Source organism: Lepidothrix coronata, unplaced genomic scaffold (assembly GCF_001604755.1).
Source record: "Lepidothrix coronata isolate B3197 unplaced genomic scaffold, Lepidothrix_coronata-1.0 Scaffold164, whole genome shotgun sequence".
NCBI lineage: Eukaryota > Metazoa > Chordata > Aves > Passeriformes > Pipridae > Lepidothrix > Lepidothrix coronata.
Genome location: NW_016690344.1, coordinates 1,131,124 through 1,149,191, shown reverse-complemented (window position 1 = coordinate 1,149,191; position 18,068 = coordinate 1,131,124). Strand labels below are relative to the sequence as shown.

Here is an 18,068-nt window from a genome sequence, read left to right as displayed (position 1 = left end):
AGATGTTACTTGGTGTAGAAGGAGGAAAATTGCTTTAGCAGAATATAAAAAAAAAAAGTTAGCAAGAAGCTGTCTTGTTACAAGTGCAGACACTTATTAGTTATCAGTCATTAGTCGAAACTGATAATGATGGGCAGTCAAGCACAGTGCATCTCCTCATTGTTTTCAATGATGATAAAGTGCCTTCTGCTGCCAAACAGTGCCTCAAAATGGAGAAGGGTACTTAAACTTGCTTCAGATGAGCAACTGGGTGCATGCCAATTTTTACATGAACAGTCATAAGCATGTTCCTGCACAACAGGATGTGATCAAACTATTCAGAGCTGTAAAACCAGGTTTGCTTGCCAGTTATGTTATTGCTTCAAGATCAGAGACTACATACTTTGCCAGCCATGAAACCACTGCTTTTCCTTAACAACAAATTATACATCCTTAATATTTAAAACTCTATATAGAACTGACAGAATTAAACACCCTCACCTTTACAGAATTAGTTAGGCCTGAAAACATATCAAACATACAATCTCCTAATCTCTTAATGAACTTTAAAAAAAAATCACTTTCTTCAAGCTGTACCAATTAAAAGATTTCCTTTCTTCTTTAAACCAGAAGAAAAGGAATTGTAATGACTAACCCAAGTCTTCATCTGCCAACCCTGTAATGATACTAGCATTCCTGTCCATAAGATGTGATGTGGCTAATAGCTGGCTGAGACATTGTACTGTATTGCCTCCTGCTGGAAACCATTTCTTTAAGAGTATTTTATGAAGATCACACAATGTGACTATGCCATACTAAATGTCTGTCACTAATTGGATTACTCAAGCAAGAAAGATTTTAGAAGAAAGGTAATAGTGTATTTCAGTCAACTGGAAAAGTAAGTTTTTTCCTTGAATGGGTTAAGACAAAACCAAACATTACAGATGAGGAAATGATGTTCAATTTCTCCTAACAGTCACTATATTTCTCCATTTTTCTTTCAGAGGATCAGTAATAAAACACACTCAAGATTCTCAGTATCACACAATATCTGTTCACTAACAAACATATCTTAGCAAATACAACCAAACAGTTGAGTTTGTTTTTTTAAGGGGGTTGGTACAGGAGAAGGTGGATGTCAATGTTTAGCCATGCTTTAGTTATTTGTTTATTATTCACTTGAAAATACATACTAAAAGTAGCATTAAATATTTGAGTTTATACCATTTCATTGTTTTCACACATACAAAAAGTAGTTTGCATATTTGCTCAGCAATCTAGTGAAAGATCTAAGATTACGTACACACGCACAGCTCACTACAGTGATAGAAGTGCCTCTATCTGCTTCCTAGTAAGAAATAACATTCGCATTGGAAATCTAAAAAAATATGCAGAGGTTCTTGGGTGTTACAGCTCAAAAAAACCACATTTTCATGACCTTTCCAAGATATGGACAGTGTTCTCCATTTTTTGAAGAATAAAAAAATAATGTAAGAAAAATTCAAGTAGAAGAATCCAAACTAGCTAATTGTCAAGTATGCTGCAACAGCAATCCAGTTAAATGTACCTTAGTAATATACCTACCAGAAAAAGCATTATAAAACTGCATTTAAAAGACCACTTGGAAGTATTCTGTATTTATAAGAAATGCATAGTTTGTAGAATGTCCATTCTCTAGCGATGTAATCTATCCTTCACTTGAAATCAAAACGTGCTTGAACTGTGAAGGCTTTTGTGTTATTGTTTCTCACTCAGAAAAATAAGAAATTCTGTAAGTAAAACCCCAAAAGCTAGATCCTACTTATATTCACTGTGCTCAATTGTCAAACACCAGGCTATTGTGAAGAAAATCATAGAGAAAAGTAACAGATGTAGCTTCTTTAAACACAGTCAGTCCAAACCCTTGTTACTGTACAATAGTAGCTCTCTGCCATATGGAACTGGTTATGGTAGTCACTCAAATGACACTGCTGTCTCTAGCACCACACAACAGCAAGCAGGACCAGAGCAATCCAGTGTTCACACTTTGTGTCATGAAGCATATAACTTCTATTGCCCAGTGACCTCTCAACTTTAAAAATGCACTTTCCAGAGGACAGCCATGCCATGCTAATGATTTACTCTATTTCTGCTTTGTCTCAGCCTGCTCTCATCAATTCCCCCCCTCATATTTGATGCCAGTGCCACCAAAAATAAAAAGATTTTAACTTGCAGATGTTATGAATGCCTGAGGCAACCCCAGATCCAACTTCCAGTAATTTGCATTTGTTATGCTAAGCATATATATCCCCTGAATTATACCTAGTCCCTTTGTGGTCTAATGTAGGAATCCCTCTCCTATTGTTCTTGCTGTTAGCACTGTAATAACTACTGCTATTGCAATGTTAACAAAAGACTACTAATAATTCAAGTATGGTACGAATTCCCAAGGAATCATCAAGTGAGCAACACAGGTTGAAATGGTAGCTTCAATTCAAAGGAACTATTTTCTAGATTCAACAGTAACATATATTTGAAAACACACGATTAATAGAGTTTTATTAATAATAATTTTAAACAATTGTGGTATAAATTGCAAATGGTATCACAGTATTACAGCTTAATACCAAATATTTAAATTTTCATTTGGTGAGGATTTATTATTCTATTAGCTTATATTTTCAGCTGCAGTATCTACCTGTGCTGTTTGCTGATATGCCTAAAGATGGCTTTGCGAGTGGTGACACTTGAGCCATTACCATCTACAGTCATTATCTTTATTAATTGCCAAGCTGATTACTTGGAAAAGATTACTCCTTAAACAGGCATCTTAAAATCAATTAAATTAAAATGTATATTAAATGCCCTACAATGACATTCTTCTGACATTGACAGACATTTTATGGTCCAAATATGCCTGAAAATCTATTTCAACAAAGAAGCAAAAACTGACAAAATGAAAATAAAAATATCAAAAGATCCTCCTCTTTTGTTAAAAGCTTTTCTCTTATAAGCTGCTCACTTTTCAAATGCCCTGCGCAAAGAAGAAAGTACATAAACTTTTGGCAGGACTATTGGATATTTCCCAGTAGCTATGCTACTCATTATTATTAAAAAATCGAAAAAAGTAGACTGAAAAAGTAAAATACCACCATCAAGACATTAACATCCTTCACAGTACATGCTTGACAGATGCACAAAATATTTTAAGCACCAGGCAGATGGGGCTTTCAAGGTTAAAGAAGGAAAGAATGAAAAAACAACAACCAGAAAAAAGTGAAAATTACAGTGTGTGTAGAGGAGACATTTTTATCAGAAGACTTCTCAATACAACATAAATTCAATCAACATTATTAATATCACAAACCTGACTTTAAATGTAGCAGAAATTAGTTAGATGTGAGCTAACTTTGGTAACTCACAATAAAAATCAAAATCTTCAATATTGGAAGAGTCAGATGAAATTTGTTGCCTGGCATAAATACATAAGCAGGTTCATCCAGTCTAAAATCTTTTCTCAGCAGATACATCCCCTACTTCAACTGTTCCTCTCTACAACCTGCTCCTATTGAGTTAAATCTAGTTTAAAATTTAGAGGAAAAAAAGGTGGGTAGACAATTATTTTTCTGTCAAAATAGGAAATTGCAGGGAATGAGTGATCTAAGCAGAGAAAAGAACCCAGCTTCTTTCAAGTCACACAGCAGATGGGTAAGACTTTGAGAGTCAAGGACCACATGCTGATTTTTATCTCCTGAATGTAAAGCAACAAAGGGAGAAACTGCTTGCATTGTTGCACGTGGTATTGTTACCTTCCTTTATTGTATATTTTTGCCACTTATATCCTTCAGTACTAGTTAACTGTCATCCAATGTATTTTACCAATACAGCATACTGCAAAACTAAGCCTTTAATAGCTTTTTAGATTGGTCAAGTCACCGAAAACTAATTTGTTTTAAAAAGAAGACAGCTAGTAATGAAGTGCAAAAAATACAAAAATAACTTGTCTCATGAACACATGGATGCCATTTTACTGGGCACTACTATCATGAAGAAAAAGTTCTTTGAGATTTTCAACAGAGAAAGTTAAATGAAATAATTTTCTTCCCCAAAAATAAAGCAAAAAAAAAAAAGGAATAAAATAAAACGAAATTTGGTATTGAGTGATTATATACTTGTAGAGACTTACTTGAGACAAAGCAGCATCCCGTTGTTCTATTACTGCATTCATTTCCTCAGCTATTATTTTCTTTTTACGTTCTTTGGTCCTGTGTATTCGGTTCAGAATTATAGCTCCATTCTTCAGTATATCTATCCCCGTGTCTGCATTGTTTATTCTGTTCAGTAATTCCTGTAATGTCTACCAACAGCATTATATGTTAGTCAGACATGAAGTTTTAATATATTTTATTTAATATAGGGTTTTAATTAATAGGCACATGTGAATTGTAAATTGACTGAGTGAAGTTATTGAATTTTCATATTGCAGCAAAGATGTACATTATTAGTGTGTCAATTCTTCTTTTTCCCACATCTTAGTTCTTGAAACCCACTCAATTGAACTTAAGCCTCTAAGATATAAGACTGACATCAAGAAATCTCCTCAGAGAATGGCTTACCATGTCATTTTCTTCAGGGTTAATATTTTCTAGCCTAGAAAAAAGGGACACAGAAAGCCTGATCAGTAGCATTTCCTTAGTGCAGCAAAATGAGTTCGCTTTTTAAATCTTTAGAACCTCAAGTAATTTCATTCTACTAGTCTTTAGAGTCAACCATGACACTGAACATATTAAAGTGCCACCTGCTCGACTCCATCTTTCAATAATGCTCCATATCTTCAGCACTGACTTCAGACTGTTAAGTTATTAATGTTTACTGCTATATATGACTACAAGGATCAATTGTTCATATGTGCTTAGATGAAGAAAGTTCCCCAGTGATAGAAATGACTGATGCTCTTATTTTATTTATTTCTGGGCTTACAACTTTTACCTGATGTATTTTTGTTGTTTTTACTGCACCCCAAATGTAACAGAACATAACTTCTGGGCAGTTTTTTTTTTCATTTTTAAGTAATTCTTTTTGCACCTCTCTCTTCCAAAATGAGGAAAAAAAAACCCAGTTAAAGTTTCCTTAAAAATATTTTAATTTTATATCTTGCATAAAATAGGAAGCTAAGGCAATTCTCTGCAAGGCCCTTATTTAATTCTGAAACAAACCCGCCTGCACTTTCCTCCCTTTCTATTTCAACAGAACATATATTGACCTGTCAAATACAAAGATGATACGAGGAATTTAGTCATACAGCATTGAACACTGGCTGTGCAAAAGCATTAAGTGATAGCACAAAAATTTAATAAATGGGTTAGTACACATTTTATTTTACCTAAGGTTAGTTAAATGGACAGAGATTTCTTTTCTGGAAAAATGAGCATATGAAAGTTACATTACCACTCCATTGCTACTTAGTTAATGGTGACCTATAGTAAAAGTAAGTCTGCCAGTATCCTATGGTATATTAAAAGACAGGTATATTAAACATCTTCTAAACAGCAACACTTTTTCAACAGTGCTGAGACAGGCACTGCTCCAAAGCCATGATTTTAGCTAGCAAACATCATAGAACACTTGACAGCACACTATCACCTTTTCCTTTAAAGCATTAGTTTTACCGAATAACAGTACATAAGGCATAGTAAATCAACCAGTAGAGAAATTAATTCTTTAAATAAAAGAGAAATATTTCAGAATGTACTATCAGCGTACAACAGCTGGTAAACTTATATGGCATTCACAAGCAGCAACTACTCCAACATACTCAGTCGGCAACAGAACTAAACAAAATAAAGTAAAAGCTAACCTTTGATGGGTTTGACTTGTATTCATAAAGCAACACAAATCATAAAATAAGAAACATAATACATTCCAAATTCTCAGAACTGGCTCCTTGTAGAGTTCCTGCTTCAGGTTTTTAGATTGCTCTAAGTGCCACTTCATGTGGGACTTAAAAATGGATCTCCAGCTAGTTTGTATTCACAATGAAAGGAACAGTATTTGTCAAAGTAAATTGGCAGGACTGACCCGGCTTCTCCAGAGGACTTCTACCCTGCTAAAAGTGTGGGTCAACAAAATCACCCAGCCGACCAACAGGCTGGGTAAGCAAGACACATTAGGGAGAAAAGGGAGTGGGAAAAAGAACATGAACTTCTGCCATATGCATACCTTCAGCATACTACTGCCACAAGGGATCTGTCTGTAGGTATACAAACACCTCCTTAGGAGACAGTATTTTTAAAAAAGTAGCATCCAGAGCTGTGTATTTGCCCTGCTACCTCTCCCTGTACTGTGCACAGACAATGAGTGAAAACCTCATGATTTTAAAGAGCAGTAACCAAGGATTCCTTCTCCCCCCATTTCTAAACACATTCTGCTAATGTTACCCCTAGGGCCAACAGGGCTGAAAGAATTTTGATTGTTACAGTTAAATAATGACAACAGAATTGCTCCAGCTGCTAATTTAAAGAAAGCATTAAAGCACTTGATAAAGGTTGGCAGGCTGTTCAATATTGCCCTCTTGTAAAGTTCTCTGATTGGAATAAGTCCAAAGCAGATGGAAGGAGTGACCTGTGCTCTAAAACTTGATGAGTGTGGCACAAATAGCCAATGTTCTTTAAACAAAAACAAACCTCTATGTGCTCCACGTCTGAGACAGAAAACTTGACCTTTTGAACAACGACCATAGGGAAGGAAGAAAATATTAAGGGTGGTAGTTAGAAAAGAAAGTTGGTGTTCTCCACAGGGAAATCTCTTATGCCAATTCTGAGACTGGAAATAGAATCAGGGTAGCAGACTCCCCTATAAAGCACCAGAAAAAACACCCAAGTGGATGACAGCCACAACAATTGCTATTCTGTAAATGATAGCAATAAAGTGTAGCAGCTTGGCTCCAAACTATGGGTCAAGGAAGTTACTGACCCTCTCCTGGGAGCAAGTACTATTTTTGCCATTATCAGTGTATCCAATGCCTTCTTCAATGACACGCTTTTGAGGAAGGTACTACACATGTTCTCTGAGAAATGGAATTTCTTCTCTTTTCTCATCGTTTTGCTCACAATGAAGTCATTTTTCCAGTACATGAGTAAAGCAGACAGAAGGGACTGAAAGGAAAACAAGTGAAGGTGTTCTGAGGGATTCATGTGTGTCAAGAACTGCCACCCATTTGTCTATGGATTCCACTGCAGAAAAAGCAGCAATACACCAGAAACACAAACAACAACTAGGTTTGTTGGCTAGAATAATTAATTTTCTGCACGACTTGAGTGCTTTAAGCCTAAAGAACTTGAGTTTATGCTAACATTTCATACACAGTTTTAACTGATTTTTGGAGCCATACAAAACTTTCTTTATTCTTGGAACATACAAGATTAGAAGACTGACAGAAAAACTGGAGACTCAAGTAAGGCTTACAATCATGATGCCTCTCATGGGAATTTAAAGTACATCTGTAATTTCCTCAGAGACTGCTGTTTAAGGCAAGCTTTCAGATGCACATACACATATAATGGGTTCTATGAAGATGTTTATCAAATTGTCCACTAATTCTTGTGAGTATGGAATCTCCTAATCCTGCTGCTGAGTCATACTTACTGTGACAGTGAGGCTACGACAAACTCTAGCAATTTATAAATTCTAGTACTGGTGCACAATCTATGTATAGATTATTGAAATTAGTTAAGATGACATTCTCTGGCCCTACCTATAAAAATACCCAAAAGAAGACAACTGATTTTCTGCCTTAAAGAGGAGTTTTTTTAGTAGAATCAATTATTTAAAACATAATTGCCTGCCATGTAGTTAACTAACAACTGCACCTATTCAGTCTCCTACCATGAAAAACTTGTTTGCTTTGTATTTCTCACAGCAGAAAAATAAGAAAATTTCTCAGCCACTCTAGACCTTGGGGGAGTACCCTCTGGGGGACTAACATAGACAATAACCCAGATGATAACAACTCAGATGGAGAAGGATTACATGGAGGGGCAAACTTCAAAGCTGTCTATATCCCAGAGAGAAAAGAAACCATTCTTGATCTCTCTCTCCTGACTTGACAGTTTTGTTTAACATGAGATTGCCTATTTCTGTTGTGTTAACATGGTGTACATAAAACTCCATGAACTACTAATTGTATCCTTATGGCCTTACAAACTGCTTCTCACCAAAGATAAGAAGAAAAACCTATATATTTTTACTATCTCACCCACATCATTAGTAGATGGAAGAAAATGTCTGGGAGCTTAAAGGCTTGATTGATTTCCTATATGTTGCAACTTTTGACTGACATTTTGCTTCTCTGTGTCAAAAGATCCCTAAAAAATGTCACATACATCTTATTTATCCCTCAATAAATCAATACCAAGGCTTTTGATTATATTTTTAATTTTTGTGATCAAAATTATTCACCTTGCTCTCAGTCTCCAGAGAAAAATACGGTCTTACAGGATGGCTAACAATTTAACCAATGACACAGTAAGACTAGCCCTGGTCTATGTCATCACAGAGAATTTTGTGCTAAGTTTTCCTATAACCACTGTCGAGCAGTTTATGACTGTCACAGACTGACACAACAGCCTTTTGCATAGGGCAGGAAATGCATACTTACTCTTTGAGAGACTGTTCTAAACGCTGGACTCGTAGAAATGCTTCATCTCTCTCTTCATTGGCTAACCTAAGCCTTGCCATGACAGCCTCATCACGTTCCCGCTGAGCAGAATAAACTTCTTCCACCAGAGCTGCAAAAGTATGTTCAACAAACAAGTTTGACATTGATTGCTAAAATCAATACTTTAAGGAATAAAATAAAGCTATGTGTTTTCAAATTCATCCCTGTAAAATCTAACAGGGCGAGAAAGTGATTTGCTGGGCATTCCGAATACTTGCTTAATGGAAAAGTAATTTTAAAGTTCAGAATAACATTAGACACTAGTAGGTTTCTTCTAGGACATTAGTAGGTTTCTTCTAGGACATAGCTAAAAGTAATGATCCATTAAAGCAATTACCACCAGATTGCTACTATCAGGGTGGCACGCAGATATTAAATATTAAAAATACTAGTACTTTCATAATCTGTCTATGGTATCACAAGAGTGGCACAGCTGGCATCTCTCTTTCTATGCCAAGCCTTTACTTTACTGGGTAATATACTGTTATATTATCTGTTACGGCATACATGGACCTGGGAGCATTAGGTACCAATAAACTAAGATTTACTGTCTATCCTTGGGAACAAACTAACATCTTCAAGTCATTTTTCATCCTGAGCTTACATTTTCTCCCTGCTTCTCCCCTGTCAATATGTCTAACACCATCTCTGGCACACTGCCAGAATCCTTACCTCAACCCTGCCTTCACTAAAATCTTTATTCATACTTTCATCATTTCCATCTGCAATACTGCAAATCTTTTCTCACACTTATCATAAAACCCTGTTGTTGCAATGTCTAGGGACTTTCAGGATGCTGTAAATAAGACCGCTGTCACTCTAAGAGAAAGGACTATATCCTCTCTCATTGTCACAGGCACCTCCAAAAAAGTCAATTGAGGTCTGTAGGTTCCAGAATTTTCTGTATACTCTCCTTTTGTCAACCCGGGGTTTAGCCACAGTGTCCTAAGTTCATATTATGGTCTCTTTCAAATTTTGGCATTTATTTCTCAAGAACTTTCCATATTAAGCCATTGAAGGTGGGCTTCCTTACTATCTTCAGAACTCTCTGTTCCTCTCCAAACCACTGCTTAAATCATTAAACTAACACTCAAAGAAAGGCTTCCTCCCTCTTCACTTCAGCTTAGAGCTTTTATCCCTCCATTCTTACCTCAATTGCCATTAACTTTTTTGCCTTTATTTGTTATTTTACTCTTACTTCACCTTTTTACATTATTGTAGAAAAATTAATAGTGTGATATAACAAAAAATTTTATTGCTCTTCACAGAATGAAACAATAGGATCACAGTAGCACATTTTAGTAGCAGCTATATTGCTGGCACAAAGTATACTTTATCAGTACCAAAAAAACCCCCAAAACTCCTGAGCCGACTGAAATATAAGAAGTGAAAAATTTCTATACATTCATAAGCAGCTCAGATAACCAGGGATGTAAGATGACCAAGAAGATGAACAGAAAAAGAATCTGGAGAGATGAATTAGAAAGCTGTTCAAGGTAGAAAAGCAATCCTCTTGTCCTCAAGATGGGGGGGAAAGTGTCACTGAGGAGTAAGGAAGCATTTTTTGCAAGTCTAGCAAAAGGTTTCAGGCTAGCAGAAGATAAGAGAAAAGCAGACAGGGAAAGACTAAATGTTACTTCTGAAAGTGCAGTCTGTCCCCTCACAAAAATCTGCAGAGGAACTGCAAGCCCATTCATCAGGCCGGAGCTGTAAGAAGTTGTGTCCCAACAACAACAACAAAAGACATAAAAGACATAAAGCTGCAAGTGGAAACACTATGCAATTTCTGTAATGAAAACAATTGCTGAAATTAATAGAAAGCTGTCTAAAATAACTGAAGATTTGGAACTTATTACTGTTCTGAGGTTAATTACTTTCCAGATTAGTTAACTTCTTTCTGGTCTCTTCAAGTGCATCCCTCCTTCTGTCAGATCTCAAAACATCCTCACCTCAGCAAGAAAAACCACAATTTGCTGACTCCTGCAATGGATCTTGAACATACAAGTACACTTAAGAGTGAGTGTTTTTTGGCATATTTAATTTCCTCTCTGTGTAATTATAACCCGTGGTAATAATGACCATACAGGCTTTTAAAAGCCAGATTATTGCTTATTTGTCCTTAAACCAAAGTAATGTATATAAAACAGTATGAAAGCATTCAGAAAAAGAGATATTTTTAAGTTACTTAAGCATCCTGCTTATCTGAAACCTTACCATCTCTGATAGCAGCCCAGGAGCTAATTGCCTTGAACAGCAAACCCTTCCCCCACCCAAAGGTATATTATAAAACACTGTCTGTAAACTATTATCTATGGAAAAGTGATTTAAATTGAGCAACTCTTTCTTGTTGTTTTCTTATCCTTCCACTAAATTAAAACATTGGAGTAAATATCCCAGTGATAAGATCCACCACCTAAATTTTGAAAAAAAATTATAGTCTCTCCATATCAATTACAAGTGTTTGGCTTTTGCTTCTATTTCTTAAAATAAATATTGTAAGTCAATTGTTTAATATTAAAACAGAATATGGAAAGTGTAGAAAATCATTAAAGATGTCTGTATGGTAATCTAAGTCAGAAAATATATACTTAGCTACATGGCATTTTTAATATCACACAGCAATACTGACACTGACCAAAAGAAATTACTTATTTAGAAAATACTTAAAGTCCTTATCTAACTCATTTTAATGGTCTACAGAAAGCTAACTCACCTGATTTCTTTAACAGCTTTCTGAATTTAGGTTAGAAATTTTTGCTATCCAATGCCTATACAATTTTGACTTTTATTTAATATTTTATGAATTCTTTTTTCCTATTACATGGAATATTATGACAGTTACACACTTGCAGGTAGTCCAAAGTATGATGTTGTTAACAATAATATTCACTATTCAGATTGAGCTATGGATGAGTCACAAGTAGCAGTTCAGGACCATAAGGACCACAGCATTCCTCAAATAAGTCACTGAAATGAATACATATTTAGGTTTCAATGCAGTAGCAAACCAAAACATTTTGCATCATATCTAGGAAAACATGTGATGTATAAGTTGTCCACTTAAAAACTATGAGGGAGAGTGACAGGAAATTCCTCTATACTAAAAAGAGTAAAGAATATGCAGATTATCATCCCTATGCTTCTTAAAAATGCCAGGCAAAAACTGATTGAGAGTTAACATGTCAGGCTCCTAAGTTCAACTCAAGATAAGGCATACCCAGCAAAATACTAGCTCCATACTGGCACACTGACTTGATGCCTGGTTCAATGAAAAAAGAGATCCAGCTACTTAGTCACCAACTGCTCTGGTTGACACCACAAAGTTTTTCTTGGAGACACCTTCCAGTGGCACACCAACCAATCCTACCCTGTCTTGAGGCCTGACCAAGAAGAAACACAAATTCTTATAGAACTCATGTTTCAAGCAAGAAAATTACACACAAAACCAAAGCAGGAATAGTCTAGTATTAAGCTAAAATGAATTGTATCATTTACTAATTCATACACATATAATTACATTAAAGAGTTAAAATATTTACATTCCAGAGTGCTAAGTTATGAAAAAAGGATTATTTTACAATGCTAAAAGATATTATAATATATACAAATATAACACTATTATTTAGTTGCATAAACTTTATTTGTTTTGGAAGAATTCAATAATATCTTTCTCCTTGTAACTAAAATCTGCATACTCTAAAAGAGCTCTTTATTTTAAAAGAATCATTATGCTAAACTCATCAATTCTAAAACATTTTTAGTTTTTAGTAAAGAAAACAATTGTAAACAGAGAGCTTTTGTAAGGTAGATAGCTATTACAAAGTTCACTCAGAAAATCAATATAGCATTTTAGCTGGAATTTGCTCATTAAACACCCACAGCTCTAATGCAAATTATGATGGAATGAATAAAGCAAATACATATGCTTCTTTCTTTTTATTAAATGTAAAATCTACTGTTAATTGCATCTGGTATGTCATATAAACTTTTCTCCTTAACTATTAAATGGAAGCTTTTACAAAAGTCATTAGAGATTCTCTTTCTTTGACTTGTATAAATTTCAATATTTGTTCAGTAAAGGTTCACAGCAGTTAAATTACATTAACAAATATTATTAGCTACTATGTAAGCCAACTAAGTAAAATACTTATATTGCAGGTAAAACAAATCAATGGGTGTTTACAATAATATTTGGATATGTCCATTTTTAAACAAGCTTATCAAATATCATGTAATTCTTAGTCAAATGAGAGAGACTCAAAGTAGATTTTTTTATCCCAAATACTCAAATTTGTTTAGTAAGCTAATTGTTTTCTAATATGGGCAAAAGTAAATATGAAGAAGATGAACCATACCAAGTATGAGTTTACTGAGTCAAAGCAGTGTACATATTTTCTTAGTTGAACCTGATTCTTTCGGCAAACTTATCTCCTATACTTTTTAAACTACCTTTAAAACACAGCAGTACTAAGAAGGTGTGCTGGAAATCATTCTAGTTTAAACAGTGGTTCATGATTTTCCAAACAACAGAACTTTGGGGGAAGTAAGGGAAGCACGACTCCCAGGGTAAAAGTCTGTTTGCTTATTTCCTAGAGGTCATCTGTGTAAATAAAATAAACTGAGTGAGAAAGGCAAAAGAAGAAAATGTTGGGACTTAAAAAATCAATGGCAGCAGAAATCACTTCACATAACTCATCAAAAAAGTAAAATCAGAATACAGTACAGAGCTTATAAAGAAGAGATCACTAACCACATTGCTACGATAACTCAGAAGATACAGTAAATACTATAATACTACAACAATTGTGTTTCAAGGTAAGTCAGAAAAAATAACAATATTTTGGACTTTGCATGGTGTTTGTTATCAGATGTGATGAAATACTGCTTTTGGAACTGGACTATATGAAAAGCGATCCAGGAAACAGTGAAATTAAAATTTTATTAATTGTTTTTGCAACAAGCAGTAGTTACAGCAACCAGTTACTTCGAAGAAAAAGACATGGTGAGAATGTATTTTTGTTAATAACAATGTATTGTCGCAGAAGGTCAGGGTTTTGCAGTTTAAGATTTAGTATTCAAGATCAGTGGTTGCGGAACAATAAGTGACTTAGGATTTTCTTTGGCATTGATTCTGATACATTCAAAGTAATTTTACTAGTTCCTCGCACCATTACAGCAACATGAAATACAAATGAGATCATACGTTTTTACAAAAAAGGCACTGAGCATCTTAAATATTCATGAATTTACTGAAATAATAACAAATAATGGCTCAAAAAATGTCAATACATTATTTCGCTTGTTCCGTGAAGGTATACAGCCCTAAGACAGCAGTGAATATTGAAATCATGCAAAAAATGAAACAAAGAATATTTTCTGTTTTCTGCCTTTTGGAAACATATATTATTCTGAAGGAATGAAAGAACTTGCTTGGCCAAGTCATACTTAGAATTCAAGATTCCTGTAATGAGCTGCTTGTTTATCCTGCTTAGTTGCTTCCATGAAAACACTGTCAGCTGAAATTTATCCTGCAGAGAGGTTTAACTGAAGCTTTTTAGGGATTTTTGTTTTGTTTTCACTTTGGATGTCTGGGTAGCAGCTACGTGAATGTGAGGAATTAGAGAATTATATTGGGAAAAGGGGTGCAATGACTACATGCCTTTTCATTTTCATTAGTCTTCCCATTCCTGTCCACCATTGCTGGATCTCTGTCTGTCTAATCACAAGAAGACTTGGAAACTACTTCTTGCCATTTCCAGATGGGCAATTATTTAACCATTAATTTTATTTAACCATATGGTTATATGTTTGTTCTCCTTACAGAAATACAAACATGAATGTACTTGTTATCCACTCAAATTAGAAACCAAAATTCTCTGAGACTTCCTTCCACTAGATTTAATGACTTGCTCACAATTCTTAAATAAGTCAATCTTATCATAGCCAAATAAAAAAAAAACACTGCATTGCAATGAAAACCTTTAGAATGTGTTATTAATTGGTCTCTGCACATACACGTTACAAAACGCAGATAATCCCTAGAAATGTTCAAATCCTAAGGCCCTTACACAGTTCTCATTCAGGCTAATGGCAAACTATCAGAAGCTCCAGGGCTGATTGTCAACTTAAAAATAGTGCTGACATGTTCTCTTACGAAACAGACAACTTAAGTTCCCAGCTCTCTTTTTGAAAGCTACCATTCATTTACTTTCAGTTATGACCTATAACTAAAAAATAAAAGCAAAATAGTGATAAGAAGATGATAGAACTACTTGAGTTTTCACTGGTCTGTACCTGGAGTTATACACTAAAAGTTATTTACACCTAAATGTGACTTTACAGATAAAGCAATCTGAACAAATACTGATAGAACACACTGATTTTTTTATTGCTTTGTGTTTGTTGTATGTATTTAGTGCACAGTATTCATCTGCTCCTACATTTCCAATGCTATAAACAGAGTGTTCTTAATAAAAGGCTAAAGTTGCTTAGTGGCAACTCTGCATCGGGTTTTCTTTGTGTACTCAGATCCCAATTCAATTAAAAAAAATAAAGTGGGAAAGAATAGGAAAGAGCATTATACACAGACCCTAAAGCAGTTCTCATGAAAGCCAATCCCTGTACAATACTTAAGCCTCTGCTTCTAATACACTAAGCACAGCTGACTTCAAAATTCAAACCATAATGCTGTTAAACTTTTTCTTCAGTGAATAATTACTGATGCTTGAAAATTTACTTTAAGGGGGAAAATATAAACACTGCATGAAAGTTTGCAAGTTATAATTTATCATGTTAAAGTTTTGTAATACCCCAAGAAGTAGGTTACTTGCAGACCTTTTTATTCCTGAATAAACCCCAATTCTTTATGCTCATCTAGCACCGTTGTGGGAAAGAAAGAAAGGCCAGACTAATCACAGAATTATGCAGAAGATATTGGCTTACTTTTTACATACAAGCTCCACCCATAAATAGTTTAGTAATTGGCATCTTGATCTATGCCAGCTCATCGTATATTGTACTCGAAAGAGCTGCATGCAACTTTTTTAGAATCAACAATTCTGACAATCAGAAGGTAAAAATTCCATTGTTTCAAATTAAACCGTTAAAAACTAAGCCAAGAATTTCTCAGTCTCAGTGCCCCCACCTTGAGGACAAGCCCCCCTAAGAATGATATAGACTATATATACAAACAAATTATGTCTAGAAAACTGGGTTAGGGAAGTATATGAACTACCTACTTAAACTGTAAAATATCATTCATATTTAGGTTTATAAACACAAGACTTGGGAACTATTGAGTTCTTTTGGCTAAAACCCAATATTGGCCTTATTTCAGTTTAATTGGAAGAGGATCTTGAATTCATCTTCTCCATGAGATATCAGGAACCTGGATTTCTGTTTGTACCAAAGGTTAATAAGAAATGTGTCTGCAAAAGTCAAACAGCATTAAATACCAAAAACTGATTATTATTCTGCGGGAGTTGTTCTGTCATTCATAATCTCTCCATGCTCCAACCTTCCACAGCTAATCTTTAATGGATGACATGCGGGAAAGAAAAATAACATCTAAAAAGGGACTTTAAAGTGAGCTTTGAAGAAACGGAAAATACTTTGCTTCTGTGCTGGAAGTTATTGCCACCCAAAGTTTATTACTGGCAAGATTACTTATTTCCTCTTACTTTACGGGATATTAAATCAAATTAACTCTCAGGTAATAGCCACTTGGATATTTGTTTTTACTTTCTATTAAAGCGATTGCATATGCATATTCAGTAATTATTTTTTGAGTCAATTTAGGAAACTTCAAAAAATGTTCGTGAACTTTTCCATACCATAATCAAGAATTCCAAAATACTACAAATGCAAATGCACAACAATTTCATAGAAACAGACCTGAAATAGGGACTGCATTGTAGGTATATTGCCATAGTTTCCAAGAGACTGAAAGCTGTATAACATATACCACCGTATTAGAAGTACTGCTTTCCCCTTTTTCCATACTGTATTTCCTATCATTACCCTGGTCTTTCAGAGAGCATCTGCAGAACGCTAATACAGTTTTCAGGCACTAAAGGTAGTGTGCAACATCTAACAGGGCTGGACTCGATCCTTCTGATATGATGTTGATTTAAAAAAGTAATAAATTTTGGTAACATTCTTATTAGAAACTAGCACAAAAAAATCCCAGCTCCACAAAATAGCCATTGCTACAGAAAGATTTAAGGATAAACATTTTTTAAATTATATTTTCATTTAGAATTATTCTTAGTCTCAACATATACCGTGACAGCAACAACAATATGCAAGAGCCGAGGTTCTGATGCCAACTATGGTATATCTTGCTTCAGTAATGGCAGGAGTTACTGTGAGAAAACCGGGGCTTTGATATTTTTTCCAGTCTGGAGAGGCTATCACTATGCTCTATAATTTTGCCTTACACTCAATCAGCTCTTTCTTCTAAAACTTCCCATATATCCCCTTTTTCATTCTTCTGTTAGGAAAAAATGAAGTCACTTATTATGTCCCTCCAAAGTGAGATCTGTTCTCTCTTCTGGTTTTTTGAAGACTTTGTCCTTTGCAATGCATCCATCTTCCAGTCTGTCCTCAGAAGATGTATGCTCCTTCTCCCTTTCCCTTCCCACAGGGGGCACCCATTCCTTTTCTGTTCAACATATTAAAGTTCTGCAGTTCCCAAATTTCAAGATTTGTCTATTCTTCATACCCAGCTCATATGCGGTGTTCCCGTTTTTCCTTACATTATCCTGGTCTCTGTTCTTTTACGATGTGCTCTTCCCTGATGTTGCCACTACCTCTATTCTTCTTGATGATGGGGAGTGAAACTAATGGTACGATAATGGACACTGGCTTATAATGACACAAAATCCAGCAGAATAATAATGAAGAAACTGCAGGAATTTGTGGCAACTATGACCCCCAGAAACATTAGTATCCAGTGCCTAGAAGTCTGTAACCAAAACTGCAAATTCCCTAAATTTCTTTAGCCATAACTAGCTGACATAGAGATAAGGACCCAAGGAAGTTTTAAAATCCATTTTCCAGGCTAGCAAAATTTGAAAATAAACACCTTCTGAAAATAATTTTTTTTACTGCACTGAGTATTATACTTTCTCTTTCATCATCTGTATCTTCTGCTTTAATTCTACTTTTTCTTCTTCTTTCATGAAGCACTTAACAAATTCACACTTTTTCTCTTCACTTCTTCCTCTGAACAAGGTAAAAATTATAAAGGGACAATCTCCGGATTATTTGTTTCTGAAGACTGCAGTAGCTTCATTTAAAAATGGCCTTTGTCTTCAGTTTTTCTGTTCTTTCCATGGGACTTGTTTAGGTAAAACCCATCAATTAGGGGGTTACCTTTTAAAACAGAATTGTA

The 18,068-nt window shown here is 34.9% G+C and overlaps 1 protein-coding gene across 10 annotated transcripts in view; it reads right to left on the bottom strand.

Annotated features, from left to right (window-relative positions):
- The window catches only part of MIPOL1 (mirror-image polydactyly 1), a 198,310-nt gene that overhangs the window by 125,814 nt on the left and 54,428 nt on the right, over window positions 1-18,068 (bottom strand). For all 10 annotated transcript variants that reach the window (XM_017829435.1, XM_017829441.1, XM_017829433.1 and 7 more), the window contains 3 exons: window positions 8,615-8,744; window positions 4,575-4,608; window positions 4,145-4,315 (listed from right to left, as the gene is read on the bottom strand). In XM_017829435.1, the coding sequence (XP_017684924.1) occupies window positions 4,145-4,315; window positions 4,575-4,608; window positions 8,615-8,744 (335 nt within the window). The remainder of the gene's footprint in view (window positions 1-4,144; window positions 4,316-4,574; window positions 4,609-8,614; window positions 8,745-18,068) is intronic.